At 51.6% G+C, this 27,726-nt stretch overlaps 1 protein-coding gene across 3 annotated transcripts; it reads left to right on the top strand.

Annotated features, from left to right (window-relative positions):
• The first annotated feature begins 2,088 nt into the window (after positions 1 to 2,088).
• On the top strand, positions 2,089 to 26,652 carry MOB3C (MOB kinase activator 3C). 3 transcript variants are annotated; one of them, XM_074832109.1, is made up of 5 exons: positions 2,233 to 2,494; positions 2,987 to 3,152; positions 10,414 to 10,913; positions 20,765 to 20,967; positions 25,176 to 25,319. In XM_074832109.1, the coding sequence occupies exons 3-5, from the start codon at positions 10,493 to 10,495 to the stop codon at positions 25,203 to 25,205; spliced, it is 654 nt and encodes a 217-aa protein (XP_074688210.1). In that variant the 5' UTR covers positions 2,233 to 2,494; positions 2,987 to 3,152; positions 10,414 to 10,492; the 3' UTR covers positions 25,206 to 25,319. The 3 variants fall into 3 exon arrangements, with proteins under 3 accessions (XP_074688209.1, XP_074688207.1, XP_074688210.1); XM_074832108.1 differs by lacking the exons at positions 2,233 to 2,494; positions 20,765 to 20,967 and adding an exon at positions 2,089 to 2,127 and having other exon boundaries at positions 25,176 to 26,652; XM_074832106.1 differs by lacking the exon at positions 20,765 to 20,967 and having other exon boundaries at positions 2,230 to 2,494; positions 25,176 to 26,652.
• Positions 26,653 to 27,726: the final 1,074 nt, after the last annotated feature.

Here is a 27,726-nt window from a genome sequence, read left to right on the forward strand (position 1 = left end):
GGCTTGCTTCCTTCCCTGCTTCCTTCCTGATGATAAATTCAGCAATGCACCTGCCTTCGGGAGCAGGGCCAACCCCCCCCCCCCTCCTTCCTTCCTCCAGGGTAGACAGATGCCCTCTTCACAATAACACATCCCTCCTGCCCCCAGCCTGCCCCAAGCCTGCCCCTCGGACCTTTTCCTCTCTCCCAAGTGACTCCTGTTCTCCCTCCCTGCAGCTGGGTCCTTGGGCGGCTCTGGGACCGCAGGCTTTCTGCTCTGCGAGGTTTCCAAAACCTCATGCAAGGGGTTTAACTCCCTGACCAGGACGTGCTGCTCACCCCTGTGGACTTGTGGGGCAGGAGCTGATGCAACTTTGGCCCTTGTGCTGTTTTCCTGGCCCCTCTCCTTTGGCTCCAGAGTGCTGAGGGTGGGAGGACCCCATCTTGCCTCTTAAGTGTTTTGGCTGCATCTCGCCTGGATGTAAATCCTGGCTGTGAGTTTCCTCCAGGATCTTTGCTAAATGGCCAAGCCCCCTCAATTTTGGGTTTGTGCCCATTTTTTGCTGGGTTTCAGTTGAAAGATTCCTCCTGGCTTGGCATTAGCAGTCCGGAGTTACATCTGCTCCGCAGCCCTCTGCCTCCTGCTCATGAGGTCAGAGGACATTTTGTGGTTTCCCACATCCCTTGGGGAGGAGGGTGGACACTGGTGCCCGCCAGCACCCTGGGGTGGAGGGCAGCAGCATTGCTCTGCCCTTGCTGGGACTTGAGGTGGCTGTGATGTGCAAACAGGGAGCATCCAGTGTTGGGGTTGCTCCCCCAGGTGCTTAAAAAAGACTTTGTGGAGCTGCTGTTGCTGCCTGAACCTGCTGGAGCCAGTCTCAGGGCTGGTTTGCCAGCAGCCAGGAAGTCTGCTGGGCTACTTGAGCCAGATCATGATTTTAGGGGTGTTACTTTGACCTGAGACTATCTGCAATGACCAGGAGAGATTTGCTCACAAGCTGTGCAAGGCTGATGTGGAAAAGGCTCAGCCTGCAGGTCCTGGGGTGGATGTACGCACAGAGCCGAGCTTTTGGGGTTACAGCTGTGGTACTGAATGAGCTGAACATTGTGCCTCAGGGGCAAGCCCTGGCACCACCTGTAGCTGAGGAAGGAGTCCAGATCCTGCAGAGATGTGTCCTACTGGATGCACGGTCTGTGTAGGGTCGGAAGGTAAATCCACGGCCGCAGCAGCAGGGGAAGCCAGGCAGGGTTCAGGGATGCAAACCCTCATCCTAAACCCTCCTGCTTCATACAAACGTACCCAGGGGCCGGATCTTCCCGCCGTCTCAGGTTGCTGGGTTTGTGGTTTCCTTTCTCACACTCCTGCTGCTCCTTACCGCTGCCTCGCCCTGCGCCCTAGTCCCCAGCTCGCCCCATCACCTGCAAATGCTTGGCTGAACTTGAGTTTAACACACATTAAAGCCTAGAAACGTCTCCCTCGCTAGAACTGTCCTGGTGCCAAACAATTTGCAGACGTTTCCAACAACGCTAGCATCTCATCTTGCCGCGGCTGAGCTGGGCTGCTCCCCTGGGAAAGACATGCCACCGTGTCCGGAAGGGGACTGTGAATGCCGGGGCCACGCTGCAGCCTCCCACCCCACTGCAACGCCTGTAAGCATCACACGTGGGGTACACCAGTGGTTTTATATCCCTACCCAGGAGTCTGATCCCAAAGCAGAGTCCCGACCCATGCTGAGCCATCCCACGCTGGCTGGCTGCTCCTCTGGGCGCTGAGCGTGCTGGCACAGGCTTGCTTTCGCCGAGCGGTATTTAAATACCACAACGTGCTTCGGAACTCACCCCACCTCTGAGACCGACAGTAAGTCTGCTCTGTGCAGCAAAAGTTTTTCTGGTTTCTTCTTTCCCGTCTCTTTGGCTTCTCTGTTTTGGATGGCCTCCAGCTTGGCCTGGCACTGAAACCTCCGGCTGATTTTTGTGTGCGTGCAGAGGGGGAAGGATGAAGGGAGAGGGACTGTGCAAAAGAAGGCGGGGGGGGAAGTACTGCAGGATTTCATCTCCTTTTCCCCAGCGCGTTGCTGTCCCGTGAAAGCCTGGAGTCGGTCAGCGGCGTGGGACTGCACACCAAAAAGGACCTCAACCTCCAGGAATGGTGCGTGGGTGTGGGCGTGGGTGCCTGCCCGTGAGTATGGGTGCCTGCCGCGGCGCTGGCGGGGGCTCGCAGGCTGGCTTCCCCGCGGGTTTTACAGGGACAGCTGGAGCTGCCGGCAGGGTCAGGATGTGACATCACCAGCCAGAGAAAAACCCTCAGCCCTGGGTTTCTCTAACGAAACCCCAGTGAGCGCCAGAGCGCAGCAGCTCTCTCTGCCGCTGCGATCCCCCAACTGTCGACAGTCCCAACGGGGAGCCTCACTTGGGCTTTTTTCTTCTTAATTTTTTTTCTTTTTTTTTTCCTCAATAAGAGCAGAAAGTGCTGTGGAGGGATTTGGGGCTGGAAGCTGGGAGTGCAGGGAAATGAGGTGAGTCCTGGGAGTAGGAAAAAGCCAGTGCTGCACCTCTGAGGATGCTCCTGGGGTGCTTTTCAGCATGGGTTGGGCAAGACCTAGCTGGGGTTAGCCTGGGAAGGAGCAATCCTTCACTCAGCCGGGGCACGGACGCCTGCAGAAGGCTCTTCCCCTTCCTCCAGCATGTCTCAGCTCAGCTGCCAGGGTGCAAATACCAAGGGAGCCTGTTCTGGGCATGTGTGAGGGTCTGGGAGCCGGTGGCAGCAGGGCAGGGGTTACTGCAGGTGGCCTGCGGTGCGCAGGGGAAGGGAAGGGCGGACCCGTAGGGAAAGGCAGCACACGGTGTGGGCAGACACCCGTTTCCCGGGTGGGACAGTCCCGGCAGCGGCTTTGCCGGTGTCAGAGGGAGGGCAGAAAGTTGTAGGTGGGGAATTGAGTGAGAGTGAGCGGTGGAGATGGGTTTTCAGCAGCTGGTTTATTTTCTCTCGTCTTCTTCCCTAAACTCAGAGGCCTGGAGCTCCCGGTGTTCGGGATTACGGCTCTGATGGCAGAGTAATCACCCTTGGGACTGAACCAGAGCGGTCAGGCATAGCAGAGGCCGTTGGACACCTCTCTGAAGGGCTCCCAGCAAGTCACTGGTGGCAGCAGCGAGATCCCAGCTCCCAGGAATGAGGTACTGCCAAAGAGCCCCCAGCCCCATCAGGGATCACCCCCAAAATGAACTGGACATGCTGCCTCTAGCCTGGAGAGATGGGGCTTTTCTTTTCTGCTTGGAGGCATCTTGGGTGCTCAGGAAAAACTTTTACAGTGCCTTTGGCCAGCCTGTGCTCCCCAGGGAGCTGCTGCTTTGCTGGTGGTGTGGCAGGGAGACAGGGCAAGGAGTGAGAGAGAGCAGAGGGCCAGCTGGGGAGCAAGCCAAGGTGCATGTGGTCCAGTTCCTGGAAGCCATGCTGGGTCCGTTTTGTACGAGCTGGGGATTTCCGAGCACCGGGGGAAGCACCAGCATGGCTTCCCGTTGGCAGCTGCCCTCAGCCAGGGCACAGGGGGGTGAGTCCTGCTGCTGCTCCAGAGGTGGCTGCTCCAGAGACAGGTGCTCGGGGCTGCCTCAGAGGATGCTCACACCTCTCATGGGTCTCCGCGGCACCAGGAGGGTTTTGCACAAGGAGGGTTTGGCAGCAGGGAGATGCTGCTGAGAGCTCCGGGCTTCTCTGCAGCTCCCCCAGCCCGCCTGCGTGCTGGGCCTTGATCCCCCTCCCAGCTTCTTGGCTCATTTCCTGGAATTTTCCATCATTTGGGTTATATTTGGGATCGGCAGCCAATAACCCCGTTTCTCACGGACAGCCCAGCTGGGGCTTGGCTCCAGCAGGAAGCACAGAGGGAGCGGGGCCAGCACCCCGAGACTGTGCTCACCAGTATCCTCCTTCTGCAGTCCCCCTTCCTTAGACGATTAAAACCAGACGTGGCTATCGCAAAGTCTGGAAAAGAGGGGATACATTTCCTTCGCAGGGAGCACTGTGCTCCCACAGCCCCTACCTGGACTGGGGCTGGGGTGGCTGCAGTTCAAGGGTTGCTCAGGAGAAGTACCCTTGTTCTTTGAGGCACAAGCCCACCAGGAAGAAGCCCTGCTTGCAAAGATGCTCTAGGACAAGTTGAAGACCAAACTTTGCAACAGGACTTCTCTGGGGCTTGAAGGGAAGCTCAGAGACAGGGCTGTCAAGTCAGCAGCCAGACAGTAATGCTTCCTAGAGCAGCAAAAAGCCAGCTGAGCCCTAAGGCCAGCTGGTTTCTGGTCAGACTGTCCATCTGGAAGCTGGCTGGCTGTTTCAGGGCTCTGGCAGATGGTGGCTGAGCTGATGCCTGCCCTGCTCCTCTGCCGGGGACAGGGCAGGAGGGGGATTTTACGCTGCCTGTGGTGGGGAGTTGGGAATCCCCTAAAGCAGGGAAGCAGAAGTAGACATCTGGGTGGCTGAAGGCAAGATGCCCCAGGGAAGCCCAAGGGGGATGTGCAGAGCTGGTAGAATTTAACCTACAGTTTGCTCTATGGTGCCTGGAGATGCCTGGCACTCTCCCTCCACAGCCTCTTTTCCAAGCAGTAGGAGCCAGAGTCGCCTGTGGTGTTGGACCCCTCGTTGTGCTCCCAGCTGTTGCACCACTGGCGAGGGTTGGAGTGTGCTGCTAAAGCACTTGCCTGCAGTTTCCAGTCAGATACTTGTGAGAGTGTGTAACTGTCCTGGGCTGGATCCAGAGAGGATGCGCTTGACACCGGAGCTGCGGGAGGTGCCGGTGTTGGAGCCTTCCTCTCTCCTTTCCCTCCACAATCATTAATGCTTCCCAGGGGCACCTCCAAAGCATTTTCTCCCAAAGCCTTTGCTTTTGCAGCCCTTAATATAAAGGCAGCCCGGGGAGGGAGAGGAGTTTTGAAACTGGGGAAACTGAGGCAGGGAGCGTGGGACCATCCCTGGTGTCATCACCCTGGAGACCAGTGGTGTGTCTGACAAATCCTTCCTGCTGGGTTTCTGACTAAAGCTTTTTTGGAGAAAAAAACTGGAGGTTTTCTTTGGTGACCTTGCCTCGAGCTTGCAGGACTGGGGGGAGGAAGCCCCCCTCCCACCGCTCTGCCTGCTTTCCCCTTTTGTTTTGCCAGTTTCTAAACAGACCTTTCAGAATTGTTTCTAATTTACAACAAAGCATTCGCCTTGCTGTGTTCCTCTGTGGTTTTCAAATGATAAAAAAAGGAAAAAAAAAAGCTTAAGTAAAAAACCAAAACAACCCTCAAGTCTGAAATTAGCAGCTTAGTTTGACCCTGAACTTACATCCACCCGATCCAGTTCATTTCCTTTCATCTCAGGACCTGCCAGCAATCTAGGAAATCAGTTTTTCATGTGTCTGCCTGCTACACGCCCAGCAGCAGCTCTGCCTTGCCCTTGCAGAGCTTAACCCTGCGTTCATTTGGTTCTTGCTAAACCCAACTGAGTTCTGCTTCTGCTGTCGCTGGTAAAAATAGGGGCAGGACTGAAGCCAGCAATCTTCACAGCCGTGGACGGGGTTTTGTGGCTGCTCACATGGGTTTGTAGCCAGTCCTCTGCAAAGATGAGGCTATTTCGGGAGCGTGAATGGGGGTGAGCACCAGGCATGCCATGGCGTGGGTGTCCCGTAGGAAGCAGCAGCCTCTTTCCATCCAGCAGCTTTGTTCATCCTCCTTCAGCTGGCCTTGGCAGAGACACGGGGTGACAGTGGAAAAGGTGTCTGGCTCCGTGGCTGCCTGCTTCGCTCCCTGTCCACTCCTGCGAGTGGGACAAGGTTTGATTTGGGTGTTTGCAGATGCTTCAGAAAGGGATGTGTGAGCCCCTGGGGTGCCTGCACCACCCCATGATGGGAACTGTGGTGTGGTGAAGTGGGGTTGCAGCCTTTGCCAAGGCTCCTCTCAGGGAAGCTTTGATTTTGTACATGGGAACTGAAGGCAGAGCGCTGCAGGCTGCCGCCACAGTGCCGGTCCAGGCCCCGCCAGCACGGGCTGGCAGCGGGATGTGTACGGTCATGTCGTAGGAAGCTGCTGTCTAAGCTTGTTGAATGGCAGCTCACCCTTCAGATTTCCCAAAACAGGCAGTGCGAGCTGCAGTTTGGACTTGGGCGGGTCTCCTGTCCCTCCCCAAGCCCCAGTAGACCATGGCCTAATTTCCAGGAATGCGACAGCTCTGAACATCAGGCTCAGCTGAACTCCACACCACTGCCGAACCTTGGAAGGTCTCCCATTTTCCGTCTCTTTATGTGGATCTGTCCCAAGTACTTGGCCGGTGATGGAAGAGCACCGGCCGAGTCGGATGCATAAAGGTGGACACCAGGAAAATCTGGCCTTGCATTTGTTGCTGATGCCCTTTTCCACCAGTTAGACTCAGGATGTGTCTGAGTCCATTCCCAAAGGACTTTGTTTCTCTTCCCAGAAAGCGGGGGTGAGTGCTGGGTGTCTGCCCAAGGGGAAACTGAGGCATTGGTGACTTTGCAGAGCCTGTTTGCTCCGAGCGGGTACATCCCATCTGAGCGCCCCAGCTGCAAGGGCCAGAGCTGGTATTTCAAGCCCTGGTCCTGGCCTCTGTGCAGCTCCCTCCCTACGCTCACATCCTTCCCTGCACATTGATCTCTCTGGGCAATGAAAGCTTTGGAGCGAGGTAGAGAACAAATCTGTTCTTTGGCTTGGTGCCTCTCTCTGCTTTTTCGGATCATAAATCCCAGGATGTGTTTTTGGCTTTGTGTTAAATTTAATTTCTGGAGAACATTTTTCTCCAGTAAAGATTGACACGGCCTTTAAATGACTTGGTAATTTGGTAGTGATGCTGGCGAGGATCCTGAAAGCAAAACAACTTGCGTGACTCCAGCGTGCACTGCTGCCTGGGGAGCAGAGAGGCTGCGGTGCTATGCTGGCATCCCGCAGGCTCGGGGCACGGGTCTGCTCCGAGCACTTGGGCGGTGACAGGTTTTGCTCCCCTGTTCCCGGGAATATCTAACAAATGCATGGTAGGAAAACACCTGGCAGATGTTTAGCAGGTTTGTTGCTCTCTGTTTTTTTAAACTGGTGTTTTACTTGGTTGGTAGTGAAGCACATTCCCACCTGCCTGATGAGTGAGAGCAGTTAGCAGGGTAACAGAGATCCAGTTGTGGATGATGCAGAGATGCAGTTGTGGGATGAATTATGGGTCTGGCTTCAGGAGATCAGATGCAGAGTTTATTTCCCAGTTAGTGGCTTAATATTTGCAGAGGACTTGAAGTGTGAGACACAGGAACAAGGGACCTCCCCCCCATATTCATGAAGAAATGATTTAACTGCTGATGGCCCCTGCAAGTGATAGTTTTGATGGGATATCATCTGCCAGGGTGGCTTCTCATCACCCCGGAACAACCCTGTCTCTGCATGGAAGAGCCTACAAACAGCAATAGCCCCTGGAGCAGAGCAGATGGAGCTGAGGCCAGCAGAAATGGTGACAAGGAGAAATGTCTGTTGTCACGACTTGCCTTCTGAAATCCCAGGGAAACCTCCTGCGTTAGATCCCAGTCCCTGTCTGTACTGATATTAACCCAGAGGGACTGTGTAACCTGGTGGGATCGGTCTGGTGTAACATGGGGATAACAGAGTTGTTCATCCTCCGTCTACCCGGCAAAGAGACCGACGACACAGGCTTGGCATGGTGCTGTGCGATGCCCATCCAGCCCTGCGGGGTGATGATCACTGGGCTTTATTTGGGTGCTGGGCCAAGGGGCTGCTCAGCTTTGTCGGGGGTTGTGGACTGGCTGGGGATGGGGATGAGGGAGCTGCAGGATGGATTAGTGGGTGCTGCATCATCCCTGTCCTGGGAAGCTGCCAAGTGTCAGATGGGGAAATTCTGACTGCTCATTAGGGGCACGATTGGGGTTTTTTGCTTATTTTAATGGCCTTTATGTTTCAGCCAAAGTCCTCTCCCACTGGCTGGTGACAGGAGAGTGAGAGAGGAAAAACAATCCACATATGATGGTATGGACAGCAGCAAGGCGTGGACAGCCTGGTTGGTGGGTCCTGGCTTGGTGGCAGAGCCAGTTAGTGACAAGTGCTTTGAGGGGAGGCAAAAGCACCAGAGGTGCTGCTGGCCCCCTCCCTCCCTCCCTCCCTCCCATGCTGGCTGCAGGGCCAGGCACTGCCCAGCACCAGGGCACCCACCTCCATATGGGCAGACCCTGCTGGATGCCTCATCCCAAAGGGTATCCCAACACTTCCTATGTTATTATATTAGGATCCTCACTGCAGTGGTTATATATAAATATATATATATGTAGTACTTCAGAAACTCTAATGCGTTAGCAAACTCCCTAGGAGGCTTTTTTTAGAGGTGTTATCAACAGGATGTGCCTTGCATATGTGACAGCCGAGTGGGAAGCCCCAGATAAGGGCTCTTCTTTACAGCCTGGCTGTGCCCAGAGTCCCCTGGCCTCCGTGGGGCTCCCTCAGGGCTGCTGTACCAGAGACTCTTCCCCTTGGGACAGGTAGGAGTCAGGATGTGAAGACGGTCCCTCCATTGGCTGGGATTTTGGAGAGCTCCTGATCTTTTTTTGAAGTGGGGAAAAAGCTCTTTGACATGGTTGGAGCCAGCTGCTTGGGGCTGGGGAGCAAAAAGCATCCAAGAAACATCCCCCACTCATTGTCCTTTGGCAATAAATGAGGACAACAGGGCTGGAGCTGTTCAAATCCCACCCAGCCACATGAGCTGGAGAAGGTTTGCAGATAGCCTGGTATTAAAGGCATAGTGCATAACATTGTGTGATGGCTGTGATCCCCTCCATGGGGCAAAGAGCACCTAAAAACATACAGTTTCAGGTCTGGTTGTACATGGGTACAGCAGAGCGTCGAGGGGTTTGGTACCACCATGGCGTGAGCTACACAACGGTGGCAAAGCAACACTCCAGCCTGTGGGAAAGGCCATGGTTAGTGCACTAACGGCACTCATGCTGGGGTTTCCACCCACACCTGAGTTTGCACCCATGCCAGGGTTTTCCCCTCACAGCCACGTGCTGGCTGTGGTATAGAAATCCCCATCGGGCAGATCCTGCTGGTGCTTGGGAGGATCACTAGGTCCTGCTGCTTCCTAGTGATGCCCCCATGGGTGGGCTTTGATGGGAGCACAGGGTTTCTCTTGCAAGATGTTTAGCTGATCTCTGCTGGGTAAAATAGGATCTGCCTGTGGCTCAGGATGAAGTTTACAAAACAGAGTTTATATAGCAAGCTTTTAGCTAAAAGCTGTCTTTTTAATGATGAATGTGCATCCAAGTTTTGCTTGGGCACCATTCCCTCCTGCTCGTGACTTTGGCTAAATCACTTCCCCTTTCCATGAATCTTTTTCTTCCTTTTTTAAAAACTCTTTCTCCATCTCCTCCTATCAGGGGGAGGCTCTTGGAGGACCTTCTCTTCTCTAAACCTCAGCAAAGCATTTAGCACAAGGGGGTCTTGATCTCATGTTACCACCACTGGTGATGAGTGCAGGTTACAAAATTTTCAGCCTGTCCAAGACAGCCTGGGGTGGATGGGATTTCCGCTGGAGCTTCAGGGAGGAAAAGGAAAAAAAAGGGAAATACCACAGCCTTCATCTGTACTGCTAACCTCAGGCAGGAAGGGGTGAGCTCAGCACTTTGCTGAGCTGTGACTTCCAGACCGAGTCACCCAGAGCATTGGCTGGCCACCCCAACGGCTCCTGTGTGCATTGTGTGCATGCCTGGAGGGCCGGCCACGTCCTGGCACGTTGCATTGCTGTGCTGGGCTGCCGTTTCCCTTCTTCAGATGCAGGTTTTGTTCTTTTGGACAAACGCATGAGGCAGAACAACAAAAATAATCCCCCCTTTTCCCATTGATCTCGGCGCTGGGGCTGTGTGAACCAGCAGCCAGCTGCGCTCGCAGCGTGGTCCCCAGGGCATTGCTCGCCAGCCACCACGGCAGGGTCGGGGGTTATTTGTACTGAGAAATCCCTGGGAAAAAGACGCTTCCCCTTTGCTGGGAGAGGAAAGGGCCACCAGGTTGGGTCTGCCCAGACTGGTGAACTCTGCTGATATCACGGCTCTCGCTTTATTGCAGCAGTTATTGATAAAAGCCCTGGAGGTAAGAGGCTGGCTGGAGCCTGGTGAGCTCCTGGCATGTTCAGGAGGGAGGAAGGGCTCTGTCTGCCATCGAGCCCTGCACAGGGCACGTGTGGCGGTGCTCACCCTCTGCGGTGCCGGGAGCTGCTGTGTGAGGTGGCAGCAGCTGCTCCAGGACACCCTGGTGGGTGTGGAGGGGCCAGGAGCTCACCCCAAATCTCCATCCCCATGTGCTGCCAGAGCAGCAGGGCCAGCCAGCATCTTGGTGCGAACTCATCCCTGCGAGCGTGCCCACACGTGCAGCTGGCTTCATATGTGACTGGAATTTGTCTTTCTCCTCTCAGAAACCTCCACCTCTGAAGACCCCAGCCTTGGGTTTCACATTGTGCCAAGCCTCTGCCCTCACCCTGGCTGACCCTGCCCATGATGGCATTGTGTCTCAAGCAAGTCTTCAACAAAGACAAAACGTTTCGTCCTCGAAAGAAGTTTGAGCCGGGCACCCAGCGCTTTGAGCTGTACAAGAAAGCCCAGGCCTCCCTCAAGTCCGGGCTGGATCTGAAAGCGGTAGTGCAGCTGCCTCCTGGCGAGAGTATCAATGACTGGATCGCCGTGCATGTGGTGGACTTCTTCAACCGCATCAACCTCATCTACGGCACCATGTCAGAGTACTGCACGGAAAAGAGCTGCCCCATCATGTCTGGTGGACTCAAGTACGAGTACAGGTGGCAGGATGATAGCAAATACAAGAAGCCGACCAAGCTGTCAGCCCCGCAGTACATGTGTATGCTGATGGACTGGATTGAGATGCTCATTAACAACGAGGACATCTTCCCCACCAGAATAGGTGAGTGTGCTCTGGTTCTTTGTGAGAAGGCTGGGATTGTAACTGGTGCAGGTTCCCAAGCCACTGGTGCACCTCTGGTTGGTATTGCTGAACTTTATGATCCCAAAGGTGATGGCCTTTCCTGTTCCAGGTGTTCCTCGGTGTCTGTCCCCACACCCCTTTGCTGCAAATTGATCTTGGGATTCCTTGTCCTGCTCCTAGGGGATGCGGAAAACAATGTTCTCCTTTTCTGTGCTTGAACTTTTTTCAAGTATTCTGTGCTTGTAAGAAATCGGGGCTGGTGGGTCATCAGCTTCCTTGCCCTTCCTCAAGAAGCTGAGCCACAGAGCTGGTTAGAGGTGGTCATTGCATCCCTGCAGCATGCTCTTCTCTTGACTAACCAACTCAATTTCTTTCTGTTTTTCCAGGTAGGTTCATGGTCCCAAGGTCTAACCCTTGTCCCACCTGGCTGCTTCACTTCTTAGCTCCTTTCCATCTCTGCTAATTCATCTCAGCCCTGCTTATACATCATATCTTGCTATTTAGCTGAGGCATCGCCTGAGCAGAGATACCTGCCCCCAGGATCTGGTCTTTCCAGCTGCCAACCACCAGGGTGTATGATGCACCCCTTCAAAATGTTTGGCCTTAGGAGCTTGCAAACTAACCCCTCTGCTGCTGACCTGCAGCGCTTGGCAGCTGCCAGGGCCAACAGTATCTCTTCTACTTAGCTGCTTTCTTGTCCTTTGGGGAGATGAGCTCAAGGGTTGGAGCTGATGTGTTGGCGGGTGAGGCTGCTGGAGCCTCGGGTTGTGCCTTGGAGCAGTTGCTTTTCAGATGAAACACAAAGCTACTTGAATGTAAAAGATTTTGGGGGGGGGGGGGGGAGTGGAAGGCATGGCTTTGCAAGCCTGCTTGACCTTTTTTGTTTTCCCAAGCAGCACAGTCGACAGAGCTGTATGAAATCAGTGCAGTTTAGGCTCAAAATTTTCATTAATATGCTGGGAAACATTGAAGAAAATGGTCTATGTGGGTTTATGGGCAGCCACTAACTGTTGTAGCCCCATTTAGCTGTGCTGTAGTATCTAGTTGTGTGTCTTCTGAGAAAGTCTCTGGCCCTCCGAGGCTCAGAGGGATTGAGGCTCTCTGCAAGCAAGAGGAGAGCCTGCAGGCTAGTTGTGCTAAACTATTCATTTTGGCATCCGGGATGGGGTGAGCACCCAGACCCCTGGTCTGACCTGGCTGCACTGGCTTTGTCTGGAGTTACGGGGGTACAACTCCCCTTCTGGGGGTTTCTTTCTCCCTCCATCACTTGAAGCCAAGACCTGCAGGCAATCGCTGCCTTCTTATCCTTGCTGGTGGTCTGGGCCAGGCTGGGCCAGGCAGACAGATTGCAGGCAGATAGGCTGCCTTCAGGGCGTGCAGGGGAGTCAGTCCCGGGGATTCACCAGGGGCATTCGCTGTGCCATGGAGGCATCCCTCCCTCGTGGGCTCAGGGGGCTCCACATATCCTGGCAGATGGAGGAGGCTGGAAGCGTGGCTGGCTGACTGTCAGTGCAGGATGCTGTGTGCCGGCAGCCCCAGCTCTGCTGGGAACAACAAAGTCCCTGTTGATTCTGGCTGCAGCTGGGCACAGGTTTGCTGCTGCCAAGGGGCAACATGGCAGCCACAGGGTACAGGCTGGGTATTCCTCTTCCCATGGTGGCTGGTTCCCAAGGAGAAGCTCTGTGCATCATTAAAAGAAGGGGCACAGTTGTGGATTTACTCCGTTTTCCCTCTGGCCAGAAAGGAGAGTGTCCTGGTCCAATTTCATGCCTTTACAGTGGGATTTGGGATGTGATGCTGCTTGAAAGCTGCTCTGGGGAGTCAGGGCTACAGGGAGTCTTAACACTGTGGAAAACAGGCAGCCACGGAGGGACGATGGTATCGCAGCACCCTCCGCTCTCCCACGTCTCCCTTTGAGGCACAAAAGCCAAGCATAGTTGTGGCCCTGCTGGTTTTAACCCCATTTCTAGCACTTCTCTCTCTGAGGTGTAACACATCACAATGTGGGGAGGGATGGCTGGTGCCTCTGGTTTCCACTTCTCCTTTCATTTTGACATGGGGGCAGTTCTGGGTGAGATCCAGGCTGGCTGCAGGCGGTCATGGGGCAAACCCATTTTTTTCTCTTCCAAAGCCATTTCTGAAGTCCCTCTTCCAAGCCCCTTTGTTGCGGGGACTCTTGTGTCCCTGAGTGACTTCAGTCCCCTTGCCGGCGTGTCTTTGTGGCTCTGGGCTCACACATGCAAAAGGGAACTTAGCCTGAGATCACACTTTAAAACTCATGAAAAGCTGTTGTGGGAGGCAGGGGGAGGAGGGAGCAAGCGGCATTTTGTTGTCAGTGTGTCCCCAGTTAACTGCCTTTCACAGGCCTGCCTTGTGCGCTGGGTAATTGCTCGGCAGCTCTGGCATTTCAGAAGATGGAGGTGTTTAGCTGAAGGGAAATGTCACCCGCCTGTTCCTGATGGGGGGCTGCTCCTCGTCGCCACACCGGATGACAGGCTGGGGGACATGCAGCAGGGAGAGACACGGGGCTCAGGGGCAGTGGCCAGGGCAAGCAAACAGAGATGCTCAGCCTCCCTCCTAAAGAGCCAGACCCTTGGGAAAAGACCCAGGAGAAGGGGAATAAGGCACCAAGAGGACACAGGGGAGATGCAAACTGTTTTAAGGAGGGGAAAGGAGTCTGATGAGGTGATGGGGGGAAATCATAAATTTCATGCTTTGGAGTTGCATTGAGGCTCTTCAATATTAGTAGCAGAGATGGGATTTAGCATGAAGGTTTGTTACACTCCTGCTTGTACCAGAGAGGTCCACTGGCATGGCTGGCCACTGTCTTGGAGGGCGTTTCGTGAGCTGTGTGCATCTCAGCTTTCCCTCCTGGCCCCTCTTTGCCATGTGCAATAAAACTGTCCCAGCACAAAGATTTCACTGGCTAAGGGCATCTGACCACAGACAAAACAGACTTTTTTTTTTTTTTTTTTTTTTTAGAAACAGCAAGTGCTCCCCAAGCTTGCTAATGTTGCCTGAGGCTAACCTCAGCATCCTTCTCTGTCCAAAAGCTACAAAGCCTGAAGCAGCACATGATTCAGTGGGGCTTGCTCATGGCTGTCCTGACAGTTAAGAGAGAGGTGTTTCATAGGTCAGAGCGGGGAAATCCTTCACCCTGGGGAGAGAGGCTCAGCTGGAAATGAGCAGAGATGGTTCACTGGCTTGTGGGCTCACAGGGTCCTTTGGCATCATGGGGAAGACCTTGACTAGGGTAAATCGGCACAACTCTAGTGACTGGAGCAGAGCTGGGCTGATTTGCACCACTGGTCCTTCAGCACATGTGAGAGGTGGGAGGGGAGCAGAGCGACCCAGGTGACAAACACCTTTGGTTTAGCCAAGCTACGTGATGCAGAGCTTGTGCCGGCTCTGCAGCCAGGCCAGAGGGGCAGCTGACATCCAAAACGGCAGCAAGGGAGCCTGACACCAGCAGACAGCTTGTGACCTGGCGGAGTTAACCAGCACGGCCGCAGCCCTTGAATGACACACTTGCACCAGTGGAAAATCCCTATGGTGGTTTAATGGGGCCGGGGGGGCTGCCAAGCCCTCTGCGTACCACAGCAAGGGGCAGAGGGGAGATACTGCGTCTTCCCCATCCCCAGGGAAATCCACCTGCAGGGCTTGGTCCCACTTAAAGGCTTTGCTGTATAATCCTTCCTCTGGAGAGGAAACCTGTTTGTCTGCCGGTCAAGATGAGACAAATCCCTGCATGGGGTGAGCTATGCCAACCTGATCGCTATAAATCTACAGCAGCAGCAGCTTTCCCAGATGACCCGTATCAGTTTGCATGTGCTGGTGCTCTGTTTCCACTCTTCCAACCAATGTAGCTGTCCTGAGAAATACATTTAAATGGAGAATAAGCATTGTTCCCATGCAGGGAGAAGAATAAATGATTCTACAGGTGTATTTTTACCATCTGGTAAAACTATATCAGTAGATTTCTTCAGTGAGTGGCCACATGAACAAATTACCACTTGGAAAATATTGGCTCCTCCCCGTAATCATTCTGCCCCATGGTGGCTGGTTTTAGGGAGCTGCTGCTGCGTGGTAGCACACTGGGGAGAAGGGTTGGGTGGATGGTGTTTGCAGGGCCCATGGCATTTGGCTGCGTCTGCACCAGCCAGCCCAGCATCAGGCTGCCGGTTGCACAAGGCCAGGCGTCCTGCATCAGCACCAGCGCAGCTGCTGAAACCTCTCCGTTATTAAATCAGCGCAGATGCGGGGTTTGGGCCAGACCCAGTGCCGGAAACACCCCATGATCTCTGCCAAATGTGCCTGTGGCTCTAGAGAGCATCAGTCATAGGAGATCTTGGAACAGTTCTTGGAAAGCTTTTCAAAACTCAAGCTCTACCATTCAACCATGGTCCCAAAACAATTATAAAAAACAGAGAAAACTTAGTGTAAAAGTATCCGATACTTTCTCCCCATAATAATGGGAGAAAAATGTTCAGAATTCAGCTAATTATTGCTATTCTTTCAGCTGGCTATTTTTTACATGATTTGTCTTTTTTTTCTGCCTATTTTTGTCCAAAATTAACACCACACCAGCTCGCAGCTGCCATCATACCACTAGTTTTAAACGGGGCTTTAAAGACTTATTTTTAGGAAAAAATGAATCACTGAACAGCACAGTTGCCAAAATGGAATTGAGAAATAATAACAACAACAATAATTGATCACTGAATTACTGCTTTTGCAGGGGAAAAAAATACAACCGCCAAGAAGCCAAGTAGCTTCCCAGTACTGATTCATCATGAAAAAATTAAACTGGCTAGAGCACAAGGGTTAGGGACAGAAGGCAATCCAAGAGCCATTCGCAGTCCCTTACTGTAAGTGCAGGCACTTTGTTACCTCTCATTTTCATTTCCTTTTACACACAGTCCCACATGGTTTCCTTATGTTTTGAAGCAATCAGCACAGAGTGGGGAAAACAGATTTCTCGGAGCATTAAATCACATCTTTGGGGTTTTCAAGCAAAACATCCAAGATAAACTGAAGGTGCTAATTCATTTCAGGGCTGTGAGTCATGCCGCTCGCCAGCACCCTGGCTGCATTGCAGTGAGTGAAATTGTACCTGCTGTACTTACAGCTTTTGCCCTGGCTTGGAGCATGGGTAAGGTTCTCCCTTTTCTGTTGCCGTGAATGGCTGCTCTGCTCCGCTCCTGGGATTTGGCTGCGTTTCCGTGCTGGGACAGGGGATGCTCCCAGCTGCCGGCTGTCTCATCTGCGTGTAGCGTCTGGGTAGCGCACGCCTATGATCACGGGTGGAGGAGAAGAGCTGACATTGTGTATAAATCTTTTTCCCGGCATCTGAGCGAGCTCACATTGCATCTTGTGGTCTCCTCCTCATCACTCATCATGCAAGAAGAGTGAGAGGGGGGTTAATGCCTGCCAGATTGTGGGTTTGCTGCTGCTTTCTCCAAGGTTGCTGGATGATGAGCACCAGTGAATTAAATGTAAAGGTAATTTCAATGCCTTTAAATCAGCCCAGGTGGATTTTGTGGTGTTCTGCTGTCCCTCGGGGTAGCTGGGACTAATATCAGTGGGATGCACTGGGATGGTGTTGCTGGGTCCCTGTATGTGTGTAGAGCTGGGAAGGGTGAAGCAAACCCAAGCAGCGTCACCCTGCCAGGGTGGTTTGTCAAAACTGACAATCCTGACTTTGCCCTGGCCTGCCATAATACTTCTGCTAACAGGTCATCTCAGCCCTGCAGAGTCAGTCCCGCCAGCCTCGTCCCTTCACCTCACCAAGCTGCTACTCCTGCTGGTTTGTGCCACCATGCACCACCTCTGAGATGGAGAAAGTCCCCCAAGCAGGGGCCACCACTGCCCCGCTCCCAAGTGCCGCTTATTGGCACGTTGGCCACTAATGGGGTCTTTCTGCCACCGGTCGTAACACTGATTTGCCTGGCAGGGAGGTGGGAGCCGCCTGCCATCCTGCATGCTCGGGGAATGGGCCCCATTGCTCCCTGTTTGCTGTCATGGTGATCTCTTCTAGCAGCAGGATGGCTCAGATGTACAGGGGCCTGGCCGCTCGGTTTAAAGCTAAACATCTGCAAGAGCAGGATAGATGTGTGGCCAGTGCCGAGATCCCTGTCCCAGGGCTTCCTCCTTTCTGCGATGTGCTGGCTGCAATGCATGCCTGGCTGCAGGGAGGAGGCACAGCCTGCTCTCGCTGTGTCCCCTCGCGTGCTGGAGAGGATGTCACATGCGTTGTCTGCTGGACATCCGTTGCGCTAGCAGCCGTGACCCAGGGCAAGCCATATTTACACCTGAACTTTCTGCTGCTCTCCTCGGGTTGGTTAGATGAAGCTGTTACTGGGGAGTCCTTTCCTTTCAGCTCTGGGCGAGGGGAGGGGGAGTTTCTCCAGCTCCTCGCCAGCATGGCCAGTGCCTGCTGGGGCTGCTGTGGGTTGCTTTCCAAGTGACTGGAGATCAGCAGTGAGGCACGACTGCTGCTGGTGGAGGCAACCTGCTTATCAGACATCCGCCTTGCTTCCTTCCCGCAGGGATGTGCTTTGATCAACTGGAGCAGGCTCCCGTGCCAGATGCAAGGTCCAGCCAAGCATCCATAGCCTGTATTGAGGGTCCTGGCACAGGAGGCACAGATGTGGCTGCAGCATGGGGAGAGAAAGCAGGACCCGATGGCCCAGGGTTGTGCCCTGTGCTGCTGGGTCTGCCTGTGCCTCCTTGGACATGTGTGCGAGTGAGAGGGGTGATGCAGGGAGAAAGCCAGATCCCAGTAATCCCTGGACCCAAAGGACCATAGTGGGTGGTGGTGTCATGACATGATAGGGTGAGGGGTGACCTCTCGAAGTCCATTAGTGACAGTCAGCCACCACTACAGCCTGGCCCTGTCTGGGGGGGATGGCCACACGCTGACACCTTGTGATGGACACAAAGAAGAGCAGCCCAGCCTCACGTCCTGGGAGCTGGTGCAGCTGCTGGGTTCATGTGAAAGCACAGTGGTGGGGTAGCCCAGAAGGGTTGTAGGTCCTGGCAGCTTGATGATATCTTTCCAGGCATCATTAGGTATAGGGTAGCTCAGCAGCTCCCATAATTGCCGATCGCCACGAGATTTGGTCTAGATGACCTTTAAAGGTCTCTCTTCCACCCCAAACTATTCTATGATTCTATGATTTATGCTAAATCTCTGTTCCCTGATGCAAGAGCTGCTTTTGGAGAACCCAGGATGTAGCTGGAGGTGTCTTCCCTCTAAGTCTCTCAGCTGTCAGCATGTCCATGAAGACTTGATGGTGACTGATTTATAGGACAAGACAGTTCCTGGCTAACCTCAGGACAAAAGTGGTAGAAGGCCACTTGTCACCGTCTGCCAGCTCTGGAGGTGGCTCATCTAACCACAGTATCTGGACTGTCAATGCTATCAGCCTTGGGAGTCTGAGATCCTTTTGATCTGCTGTTCACCATCTGATCTTATTTCTTTCTCAGCTCAGGACTAGGCTGAGGTTTGCTGCTTTCCTTCACTATCACTCTTCGCAGTTTGACGATAAACACCCAGTGGCTGGTCAGGTCTGATTTCTTCCTCGCTGCCTGCTTTGACTGGAGGAAGCATGAGGCAAGTGGGATGGGTGACAAACTGGAGGCAACAAACACATTGCTGTCTGCCTGCTGGCACCTTGCTGAGTTCCCGGCAGCAACTGCTCACCTCTGGTCCCAGGGAGACAGGCTGTTCAGAACAGTGTGTATTCCCCAACCGGGGCCTGGCAATGCATGCTCATCAGAAATTACTCACCAAAATTAATTCTTCTGTATTAAAAAAAAGTGTTTCTTGACTGGTTCATCAAAACTGGTCTGCAGGGGCCTCCCTAATGGCACATCTGAGTCCCCAGCTGGGTGATTACAGCTTTGATTTGCTCAGCAAATTCTCACTCAGTGCAAAAAGCTCAAATGAAGCTGTTGATAAAGCACCATGTCCCTCCTGACTGCAGGTAAACCTGGAGATCTCTCTTTGATCCCCGCTCTTATGTGACTGGCAGGCAAGGAGAGCTCTGCAGTCAAGGGTGCAGGGCAGGAGCAGATCTCCAGTACCATCCCTAAGCTGCTGGCATGGGGAGAGCCTGGTTGTACTTTGCCAGATATGAACACCTTTCCCAGAAAGTCCTAACGGGATCTGTTAGAGCTGGCAGTAAAACAGGTCATGCTGAGGTCCCTGCTGTGGGAGCATCCCTGGGGCTGCAGCGTGCTCGTGGTTATGCAGAGCAGTGGCTCTGAATCAGTCTCCAAACCACCTCTCTGTGTTTGTGTGATGCTGAGCCGAGATACGTGTCCTCCTCTAAGTGGTGGCTGGGACATCCACCTGTGGCACAAGTACACGTGCTTCTGCGCTGCCTGCTGCACCCACGCTGTGCACAAAGCAAAGTGAGCCTGGACTGGGCTGAGGGTGACGCTATTTTAGACCAAAGATTATTTTCTGTTACGAGTACTGTGATACTGAACCCAGCATCCGCAGAACCCTGGCCATTCAAAACACAGGCTCCACGCATGATGCTGGAGGGACAGATCCTTTGCATTTGCCACCCACGGAGGAGAGGGGCATAGAACTGCTGCTGGGAAACAAAACTGCCAGAAGCCTTTGGGAAAAATACTTTAATTGCATAGCAAGGCTGATGAGAAAGATTCAAAGATAATATTACCATTTTAAATTATTTTAGTGAAGAGATTTGCTGATGCTTTCCACAGCACAAATTGTGTGAGCTGGCCAGGGTTGAGTGGAGATTGTTTGGAAAGATTTTTAAGAGGTTATGTGCTGCATTAATAAGAAGCTAAGGGAGGAGGCTGGTACAACCGTGGGAAGGGAGGTTTTTATTTCGTTCTTTGCAAATTTGCATTGAATTGCTCAGGGGAGAGGAAGAAGCTTCAGGAAAACAAATTCCAGTTGTTTTGTTTTCCTCCTCACAAAAAATATGTTCAGAGTTTCAAAGCCCTGTTTCCTTTAGAGATTTACCCCAAGCTTGCTGACACTCACTGTATCACACCTCTGAGATTTTCACTGTAATAGCAGTGCATTTAGACAAGGATGGAAATGTAGAGTATGAAATTGTGTCCTTGTGTGGGACAAGGCTAAAAGTTATAGAGCAAAGTGTGGTGGGTCCCGTTCTTGAACAACATGGGAGGACATCTCAGGAGGGAGCATCATACAGGTGCAATGAAATTACAACCTAAGCATCATTAAGATGGGCAGTTTTCTTCCTGTTTTGATGAGACATTTGTTTGAAACGAGTATCAGGAAAAAAGATAGAAACCCCACCTGTTTCTGCTGATACATCAGAAGTGATGGCTGAGGGTGTGTGGAGGAAGAAAAACAGTATGAACCATGAACTGATTCAGAGGACCAGGGAAGGTGGGAGGAGGTTTAGTTTTGTTCATGGACCTGGGTAAATACTTGAGTTATGCTGTGCCTGCTCTGCCTGCACAGGTTTGTAGGGGAAAGGCAGGGAGAGAGGGCAGAAGGATCCTCTGCCAGATTGCTCTGGATAGAGCTAGATGTGGAGAGATTTGGCCTCCTCCACTAAATGAGAAGTTTCCTCTCCTAGGGCAACTCTCCAAATCCTCAGACCATGTCTGTGTGAAACTGCTAGTTGGGCAATGAGGAAGTATATAGGGAGAGCTAGATGGCACATTGCCCCAGTGTAGCTGTCACTCTTGACATCAGCCAAGGGAGTCCTTCCTCATCATCCATGACTGCCTGTTAAGCATGACAGTGACATTTAAAAGTTAGCTGTTTTTTTTGGAAATGGTCAAATGGCTTCCAACTTGCTTCTGCTTTGCAGGTGTTCCCTTCCCCAAGCAGTTCCAGCAAGTTTGCACTAAGATCCTCACCCGCCTGTTCCGTGTCTTTGTCCATGTCTACATCCACCACTTTGACAGCATCATCAACATGGGTGCTGAAGCTCACGTCAACACCTGCTACAAGCACTTTTACTACTTCATCAGGGAGTTCAGCCTCATTGATCATCGGGAGCTGGAGCCTTTGGTAAGGATGCCCCAGGGATGGGGAGGTGGAGGGGGTGAGAGTGGTGTGGCCTGAACACAGCACTGGTAGATTCAGGTGGGGGCTGGATTCTGAGCAGTGCAGTCACCCTCTTCAGACTCTTTCAGCCACCCTACCTCAGAAGCACACCCACATTTTCTGTCCTGTAACCATCAGCCTTAGTGCTCTGAGAGAAAAATTCCCAGCAACACTGAGGAAGCCCTTTACCCTTTGAAAACCCTCCTTAAACTTTGCCTCTGCTGCCATGTATATGAATCGCTCTTCAGTATCCTCAGGACCACCGTAACATAGTGTCATCCGGTCTTGGTAGCTCTAATGCAATTTGCACATCAAAGTGTTTCCAGCCAGTTGTGTCCACATGACTTTCAGGGGTCAGATTTGAGCCCAGGTCTCCTCTCCACAGTCTTGAGTTTTCCTGTTAGCAGACTGAGGTCCCTGCTTGAGATCCTAGTGTGAATTACAATGAGGCTCCAGGACATGTAGCTCCAGACAACAGCTACAGAGTCCAAGCTGGAGAGGCCTCGCTGGAGCTCCAAGTTTCTCTGCAGCCTCCCCTGGGAAGCAATTAGCCAAGCAGAGAGTGAGAGTCCTTGAAAACAGCAGGACTGGTGGGAAGCAGAGGCCAGACAGCCCAGGCACATATACTAGAAAATGCATATAGTTTTGTAACAGAAGCAAGTGTGTCACAAGCAAGGTTGAGTGTGGTCTGACCTAGGGAGGACATGTTGCAATGGGGAGAAGAATTAATAGGGAACCCAGTAGGTAGCATGCTGTGATAAGGGCTAGGTTGCAGAAAAGGCTGTACCCAGCAGCAGAGCACCAGGGAAGACCAAGAGGATCTAATCCCAGAGAGAGAAAAAGCTGAGAAAAGTCCAAGCATGAGCTGCCTGTTTTGGAGTATCTGGAGGTGGGTGGGATGCCCCTGCCCCTAAGTGCTGAGCGCTTTACTCCTTCCCTGCTTTCATTTGTCTCAGTCAATTTGTTGCCTGTCTGCTCTGATCGTGATTTGGGGGGATGGAGAGATGATCTAATCAGGGGAGTCTTGAATGACAAGAGCATTGACATTAATTATTTTGTAGATTGTGACCTATATTATCACAATGGCCCTCAGCTCCAGAAAATGGCAGCTCAGTGTCACTCTGTCAGTCTTCCTCACCACTGCTGCCTATGACAAACTTCTTTAGCGTTGATATACAGCCCATAATGGTGTCATCTCCTTTGACTGATGCTTGTTAATGTAAATAATTAGCACCTAATAGCCAAAGCAGAGGCTGACATTGCTAAATAGGCTTTCAGTGCCAGTGACTCACATGCAACATGAGATGACTTATGGGTCTGGATGAATCTAAGATGAACAGATTTTCCTCTGTGATGCAACCAAGGTTAAACTACAAGGAAATGACTCACATTTACCTCTGGTCTATCTGTGTCTCATTTCTTGGTGTGCCCATTGCCTGGCATCCAAGCCCCAAGCAGACCTAACCACATGGGAGACTTCCTTCCCTCAGGCAATGACTTGTAGGTATGTATGAGAGTGTCCTGCAACCAGAGGATGGCTGTATCCTGGATGCAATGCTGAGCTGAGGGGGGAGATACAAGTGGCTGCAGCTTGTGAACAACTTTCAAAAACTGCAAGTGGTCCTTCTGGCCATGCTGCTACCCCAGGGAGGCTGTCACTTGACACTGCCATCAGTCCCAGAGTTATGGGTTAGGACTGATCCAGTAGCTTCCAACTATTTCTCTCTGCTGCAGTCAGGGAAAGCAATAATGGGAAGCTTCTTCATGTGCATCCCAGGGGCTTTCCAATGAGTCCCCAGCAGCCTGGTGTGGCTCGGGTTCACTGTGCTGAGGAGCGTGTGGGGAGCCCAGCATTCATGGTGTTCTGGCTTTGCTTCAGCAGCGGTGTGAAGATGCACAAATAGTAACATCCAACCTCTCCAGCACTTTACACTTAACCTTAGTCCACTTTCCTGTGGCTAATTATTCTCCCACGCCCAGGGCAGAGCACCAGAGACTTGCTTTGCTCATTCCCCTTCTCACTGGGCTGCACCATAGCTGTTGCCCGCTCCTAAGTGTTTTTAAGTCCTGAAGGATTCATCAGCTGGTTTGACACTTAAGCAAGGACAGACAGTGCATTGCATCTGCCTTCATTTTAGGCTAAGACTGCAGGGTTTAGTTTCTGTAAGTTCTCAAGGTTTGTGGAAAGACAATAATCTCTTAGTAGGGATGAGATGAACTGTCCTTGAGAGGTTCAGTCTCTCTTGACTGCCTCATGAGCCGAGACAACTGTCCTAATCTTGCATTTAGATGGCCAGAGTTAGTCCACGTGAATCCCATGACAGAGGAGACTCCTGCCTGCAGAGGTGCCTGTTCTCTGCATGTGACTATGGAAGGCCACCAAGCATGTGGAGGAAGAACATCTGGAGCAGGACAGCAGGTCTGAGTGCTGTATTGTGGTTGGAGCTTTCCAGATGTGGGCTTTATACTGAGGACACCCAGTTTTCAGATTTAGGAGTAAGAAGAAAGAAAAAAACAGCACCTCCCCAGCCAGAAAATGTCCTGTTAGGTCCAAATAGTTTAGAAAAATTACAGGGATTGTGGGATGAAGGAGTTCTTGGTTTCTAAGCATGCCTCTGGCTGAATCTTCCTTTGCTGCCTTGGTTTCCCTTTTGTCAAGCTTCTCTGGGACGTGATTTCTTAGCAGCAAATCTTGGGAGCTGAGAATGAGATAGATCCTTTGTGCAGGCAGAACTAGCGAAAGGCAGTGATTCACTCTCTTAAGAAATCAAGAAATATGGGAGCAGAGAGAAGCCATGCACTTGCTTCCTTTTCAAGGGCAGGTCATGGTGCTGGGCAGCAGCACTGGCAGAGGTCCAGCTGGTGACATACGAAGGCAGAGCTGTGGGGATTTCCAGAGTGTGATGAATGCCTTGGACATTTGGGGCCAGCTTGAGGAGCTTGCAGGCAGCTTGGCAACCCATCCTGTTCAAGGCTGCCTTTGTGCGTGCTGCTGTGCTACTGGGGTGGGCTGGATGCTGTTGCAAGAGGATGTTCCCAGTCCTCTCACTCCCCCTCTTCTTTCTCTTTCTGAGATGTTTGCAAACACTTCCCGTTTGAAACGTGATCTTGGGGGAGAGCATCAGCTTTTCATTTGATGGCAGGGTTCTGTGCTCGAGTGATTTCGCATGTTACTCCTACAGAGAAGACCTCTGTTTGCCACTCTCCCCCGATGGATTTTAAAAACAAAGCTCTCAACACTGAAGAGCTGAGATTGCAGCTTCTCTCCCCCTCGGTTATATCACTAAAGGGCCTTTTATAGGGTTATTCAAGGGTCATCCTACTTTCCTAGTTCTTTTTTCAGAGTTGCATCCTTCCTTCCTTCTCCACAGACCAGTCCTACTTCAGATCTATTTTGGGAGTACATTTTAATGCACAAACCTTCCTCTGGGGTGCATGAAGGGGTCTGTGTGCACAGGCAGATTCACAAGCCATGAACCTGATGAGCTGGAGAGGATCACAGACTTGCCTCGCTGCAGCAATGTACGTGATTTGCAAGCTATAGTTGAGCTCCTTAAGGCAAGGACAAACACCATCTTCCACTAGCTGAAGGCTGGGCACCTTCCTAATGCAGCTGGCATGAGCCATCCTGGGTAAAGAAAACAGTCTGTTAACCTAAACAGAGCAGGAGGTTTCCTGTGGCCCTCTGTTATTAGCACTCATTTGCGTTGCAGTGTGACTGTGGGATCCCTCGCCAAAACCACAGGTCCTTTGGATGTCACCTCCTGGAGCGAGAGCCAGGAGCAGCTCCATGTCCTGTCTCCCGAGGCAGCTGCAAACGGAGGCTGTGAGAGCGGCACCGCCTTGTCTGGCTCCGCGGCTCAGTCAGGAGCAGGACCTGCATCTTTCAACATCTCAGCCAAAGCTCTTTCCTTGGACTGCTCTCAAAGCTAAGGCACGGCCAAAATAACCTTGTGCCACAGAGACCGAGGAGGATGCCAGGGAAGGAGCTGCTGAGGCAGAGCCGTTCCCAGGAGGGCTGGCTTGGGAAATACAGAAATGCTGCCTGAGACTCCCACGGTCACTTTCTTGGGTTGTTTTTGGACACCTACCAAACTGCCTGACGTCTCACTCTCCTAAAACCTGTCTTTTGCACTTACTGTTTCTTTCTTTTCTCTCCCCCTTCAACGCAGAAAGAAATGACAGAACGAATTTGCCACTGAAGCATTTTGGCAGACAAACTCAGCTGGCTCGTTCAGAGTCCGATGGGACAAGACACTCTGTGGTGGGAGACCTCTTCCCAAGGACTCGCTCTGGGCATTTCAACTCAATGGACTATGAACGCTGCAGAAGAGCCTCTTCAGGCCAGGGCCAAATCCTAAACTTGTCAAGCACCTCTGGACAGATGTTTTTTTTAACAGATCTCAGTCTTAGAAAGCCACTGACTTACTGGAGAAGGAGGCAAGTCTGGTTGACTTTTGCACACTCTGGTTTCAAAGACTCGATCCCATGTCTGATAACATCCCTTCAGCTTCCTTTCCTCTTGTTTCAGCCTCAGCTACACTGATCTCCAAATGTTTTATTAGTGATTCCTGCCCTGTGAGCAGGTGTGACCTTGTCTACCAAGTAATGCCTGTTACCTTTCCCACACGCAGTGGGTTTGTGATAACATCATCTGAGATCAGCTCTGCAAAGCTGGTGATTTGATCCCAGCTGCCTCCCTGTGGTTAGTTGCTCATGTTTTCTACCACGAGTTATGAATGTCTCCCCTTCTGCCCTAATTCATGCTTTACCAAAGGGACCATTTTTTCCCACAAGGGATTTTTCACGCTTGGCAGAGGGGACTTCATGATGTTCGAAGATGCATCCAGCACTGCTTGGACTAATGACAAGGTGGCCCCGTGACAGAGAAGGAGAACTAGGCCACTCTTCAGTGTGATCAGCAGAGTCTACCCGAGAAAGACTCGGAAAGTGGTGGAAAGAAACTGTTGCCAGAAAACAACACTTTCAACATGTCAGCATTTCCTGACATGTTGTTTTGTCTCAAGATCAGTAGATGCTGGCTGTAGAAATTCTTGTTTTTTCATTATCCAATCCTACAGCACAGTAAATCAGGTGAAGAAGGACTTGAAGAGACATCTAATCTATCCTGTTCTTCAAAAAAGACAAAATCAGTCCTTCTTAAACTTTTTTGACCTTTTGAAAGCATACTATTGCTACCTGGTCTGTGCCATTATTCCCCTGAAAGGTATCGCATCTCAAAATTTCTTCCCCATCTGCTTGCAATGCCTGGTAACTAGTGCTGTGTTCCCTGTGCCATTTTTCTTTTGACAAGAGCTGAAGTGTTTTTATTTTTTTTTACTCTTTCTGGGGAGTTAAAATCAAATTGTCTGAGCCACAGCATTGTTATGTTTGTGTTTCCTATCCTTTTTCTGGGAAAGTTTTGTATACCAGACATAGCTGATATTTATAATCTGGGGTTTGACCATTTTTGGGGTAGGGAGAGGATGTGGCTAGAAAATGTAAATATTTAGGCCAACATTAAAGTGCACAAGTGAATTTTTAGTGCTCAAAGCACTTATTCTGTTGTGAAAATCTATTTTTTTTTAATCTTGTGTACCAGATGTATATTTTTACACAGAAATAAAACAGAGCAAAATGGACACAAAACCACCTGATATATCATTCCAGTATTTTCTGTGTAAAACAATCAGTAAAAATCGAAACATTTTTGTTCTGTTACTAATTAAAGAAATGTTAATAAGCCTGGTGTACTTCATTTTTCCCTGATTCATCTGTATTAAGACAGGCACCATAAAAAAGCACCCAGGATAACCTGAAGAGTGGATTTCCCCTGAAAATTGCAGCACTGATAGTTCTCTGTGCCATGTTGAGACCTCAGCTTGCATCTCAGAAAGCAGCTTGACATAGGCTAATGTTGCTGGTCTGCATCCTCCCCTTGCTGACTTTTCACCATCATCCCACCTGAAGGATTTTTCCAGTGATACATGGTGGTGAGTTTTACTCACTACTGTGGTTCCTGGGTCCTGGGATCCATGTTCCTGCCTCTTCACATAAATCAGAACTACAGGCACAAACTGCTGTGTAGTGCAGAGGCAGGAGATGACAACGGCTCTATCAGGAACCTTCTGCCCTCCTGGGAAGTCAGGCCTGGTTGGACTCAGGGCACAGGACCCACTGGGAGCTGGTAAGGTTGGGGCTTACGGAGACACTGTCTCAACAGCGGGATCTAAGTGATGAACTGACAGCAACCTACAGCTACTTCAAGGTGAGTTACAAAGATGTCGGATTCAACCTCTTCTCAACAGTGGAAGATGGTAAGACAGTGACCAACAGCTACAATTTGTGGCTTGGGAGGTTCAAATTAGACAACAGAAAAAAAATCCAAGAGAGTGCTGCAGCCAGTGAACAGACACCCAGAGAGGAAGTGTTAACGATCCTCAGTTTAACAAGACTTAGTGTAAATAATGTCCGCGCACAGAGGCCTGCTTATATTTTTGTCCTCCATGTTGTCCTGTAGCGATGAGTTCCACCAGGTAACTGTGCACTGTGCATTACAAAAGGGGAGTGTACTCTGTTTATTTTTTAAACCCATGCCTGAAGATTTCAGCCCTCCTGCTTTGGGAGTGTTTTCTGTTTACCTCCTGGACACCACAGAGCTCTTACTGGAACAGAAAGCACTATTTGCAAAAGATCAACTCACAGGCTTATCTCGAGCAGCAA

This window comes from Strix aluco, chromosome 8, assembly GCF_031877795.1.
Source record: "Strix aluco isolate bStrAlu1 chromosome 8, bStrAlu1.hap1, whole genome shotgun sequence".
Classification (NCBI taxonomy): Eukaryota; Metazoa; Chordata; class Aves; order Strigiformes; family Strigidae; genus Strix; species Strix aluco.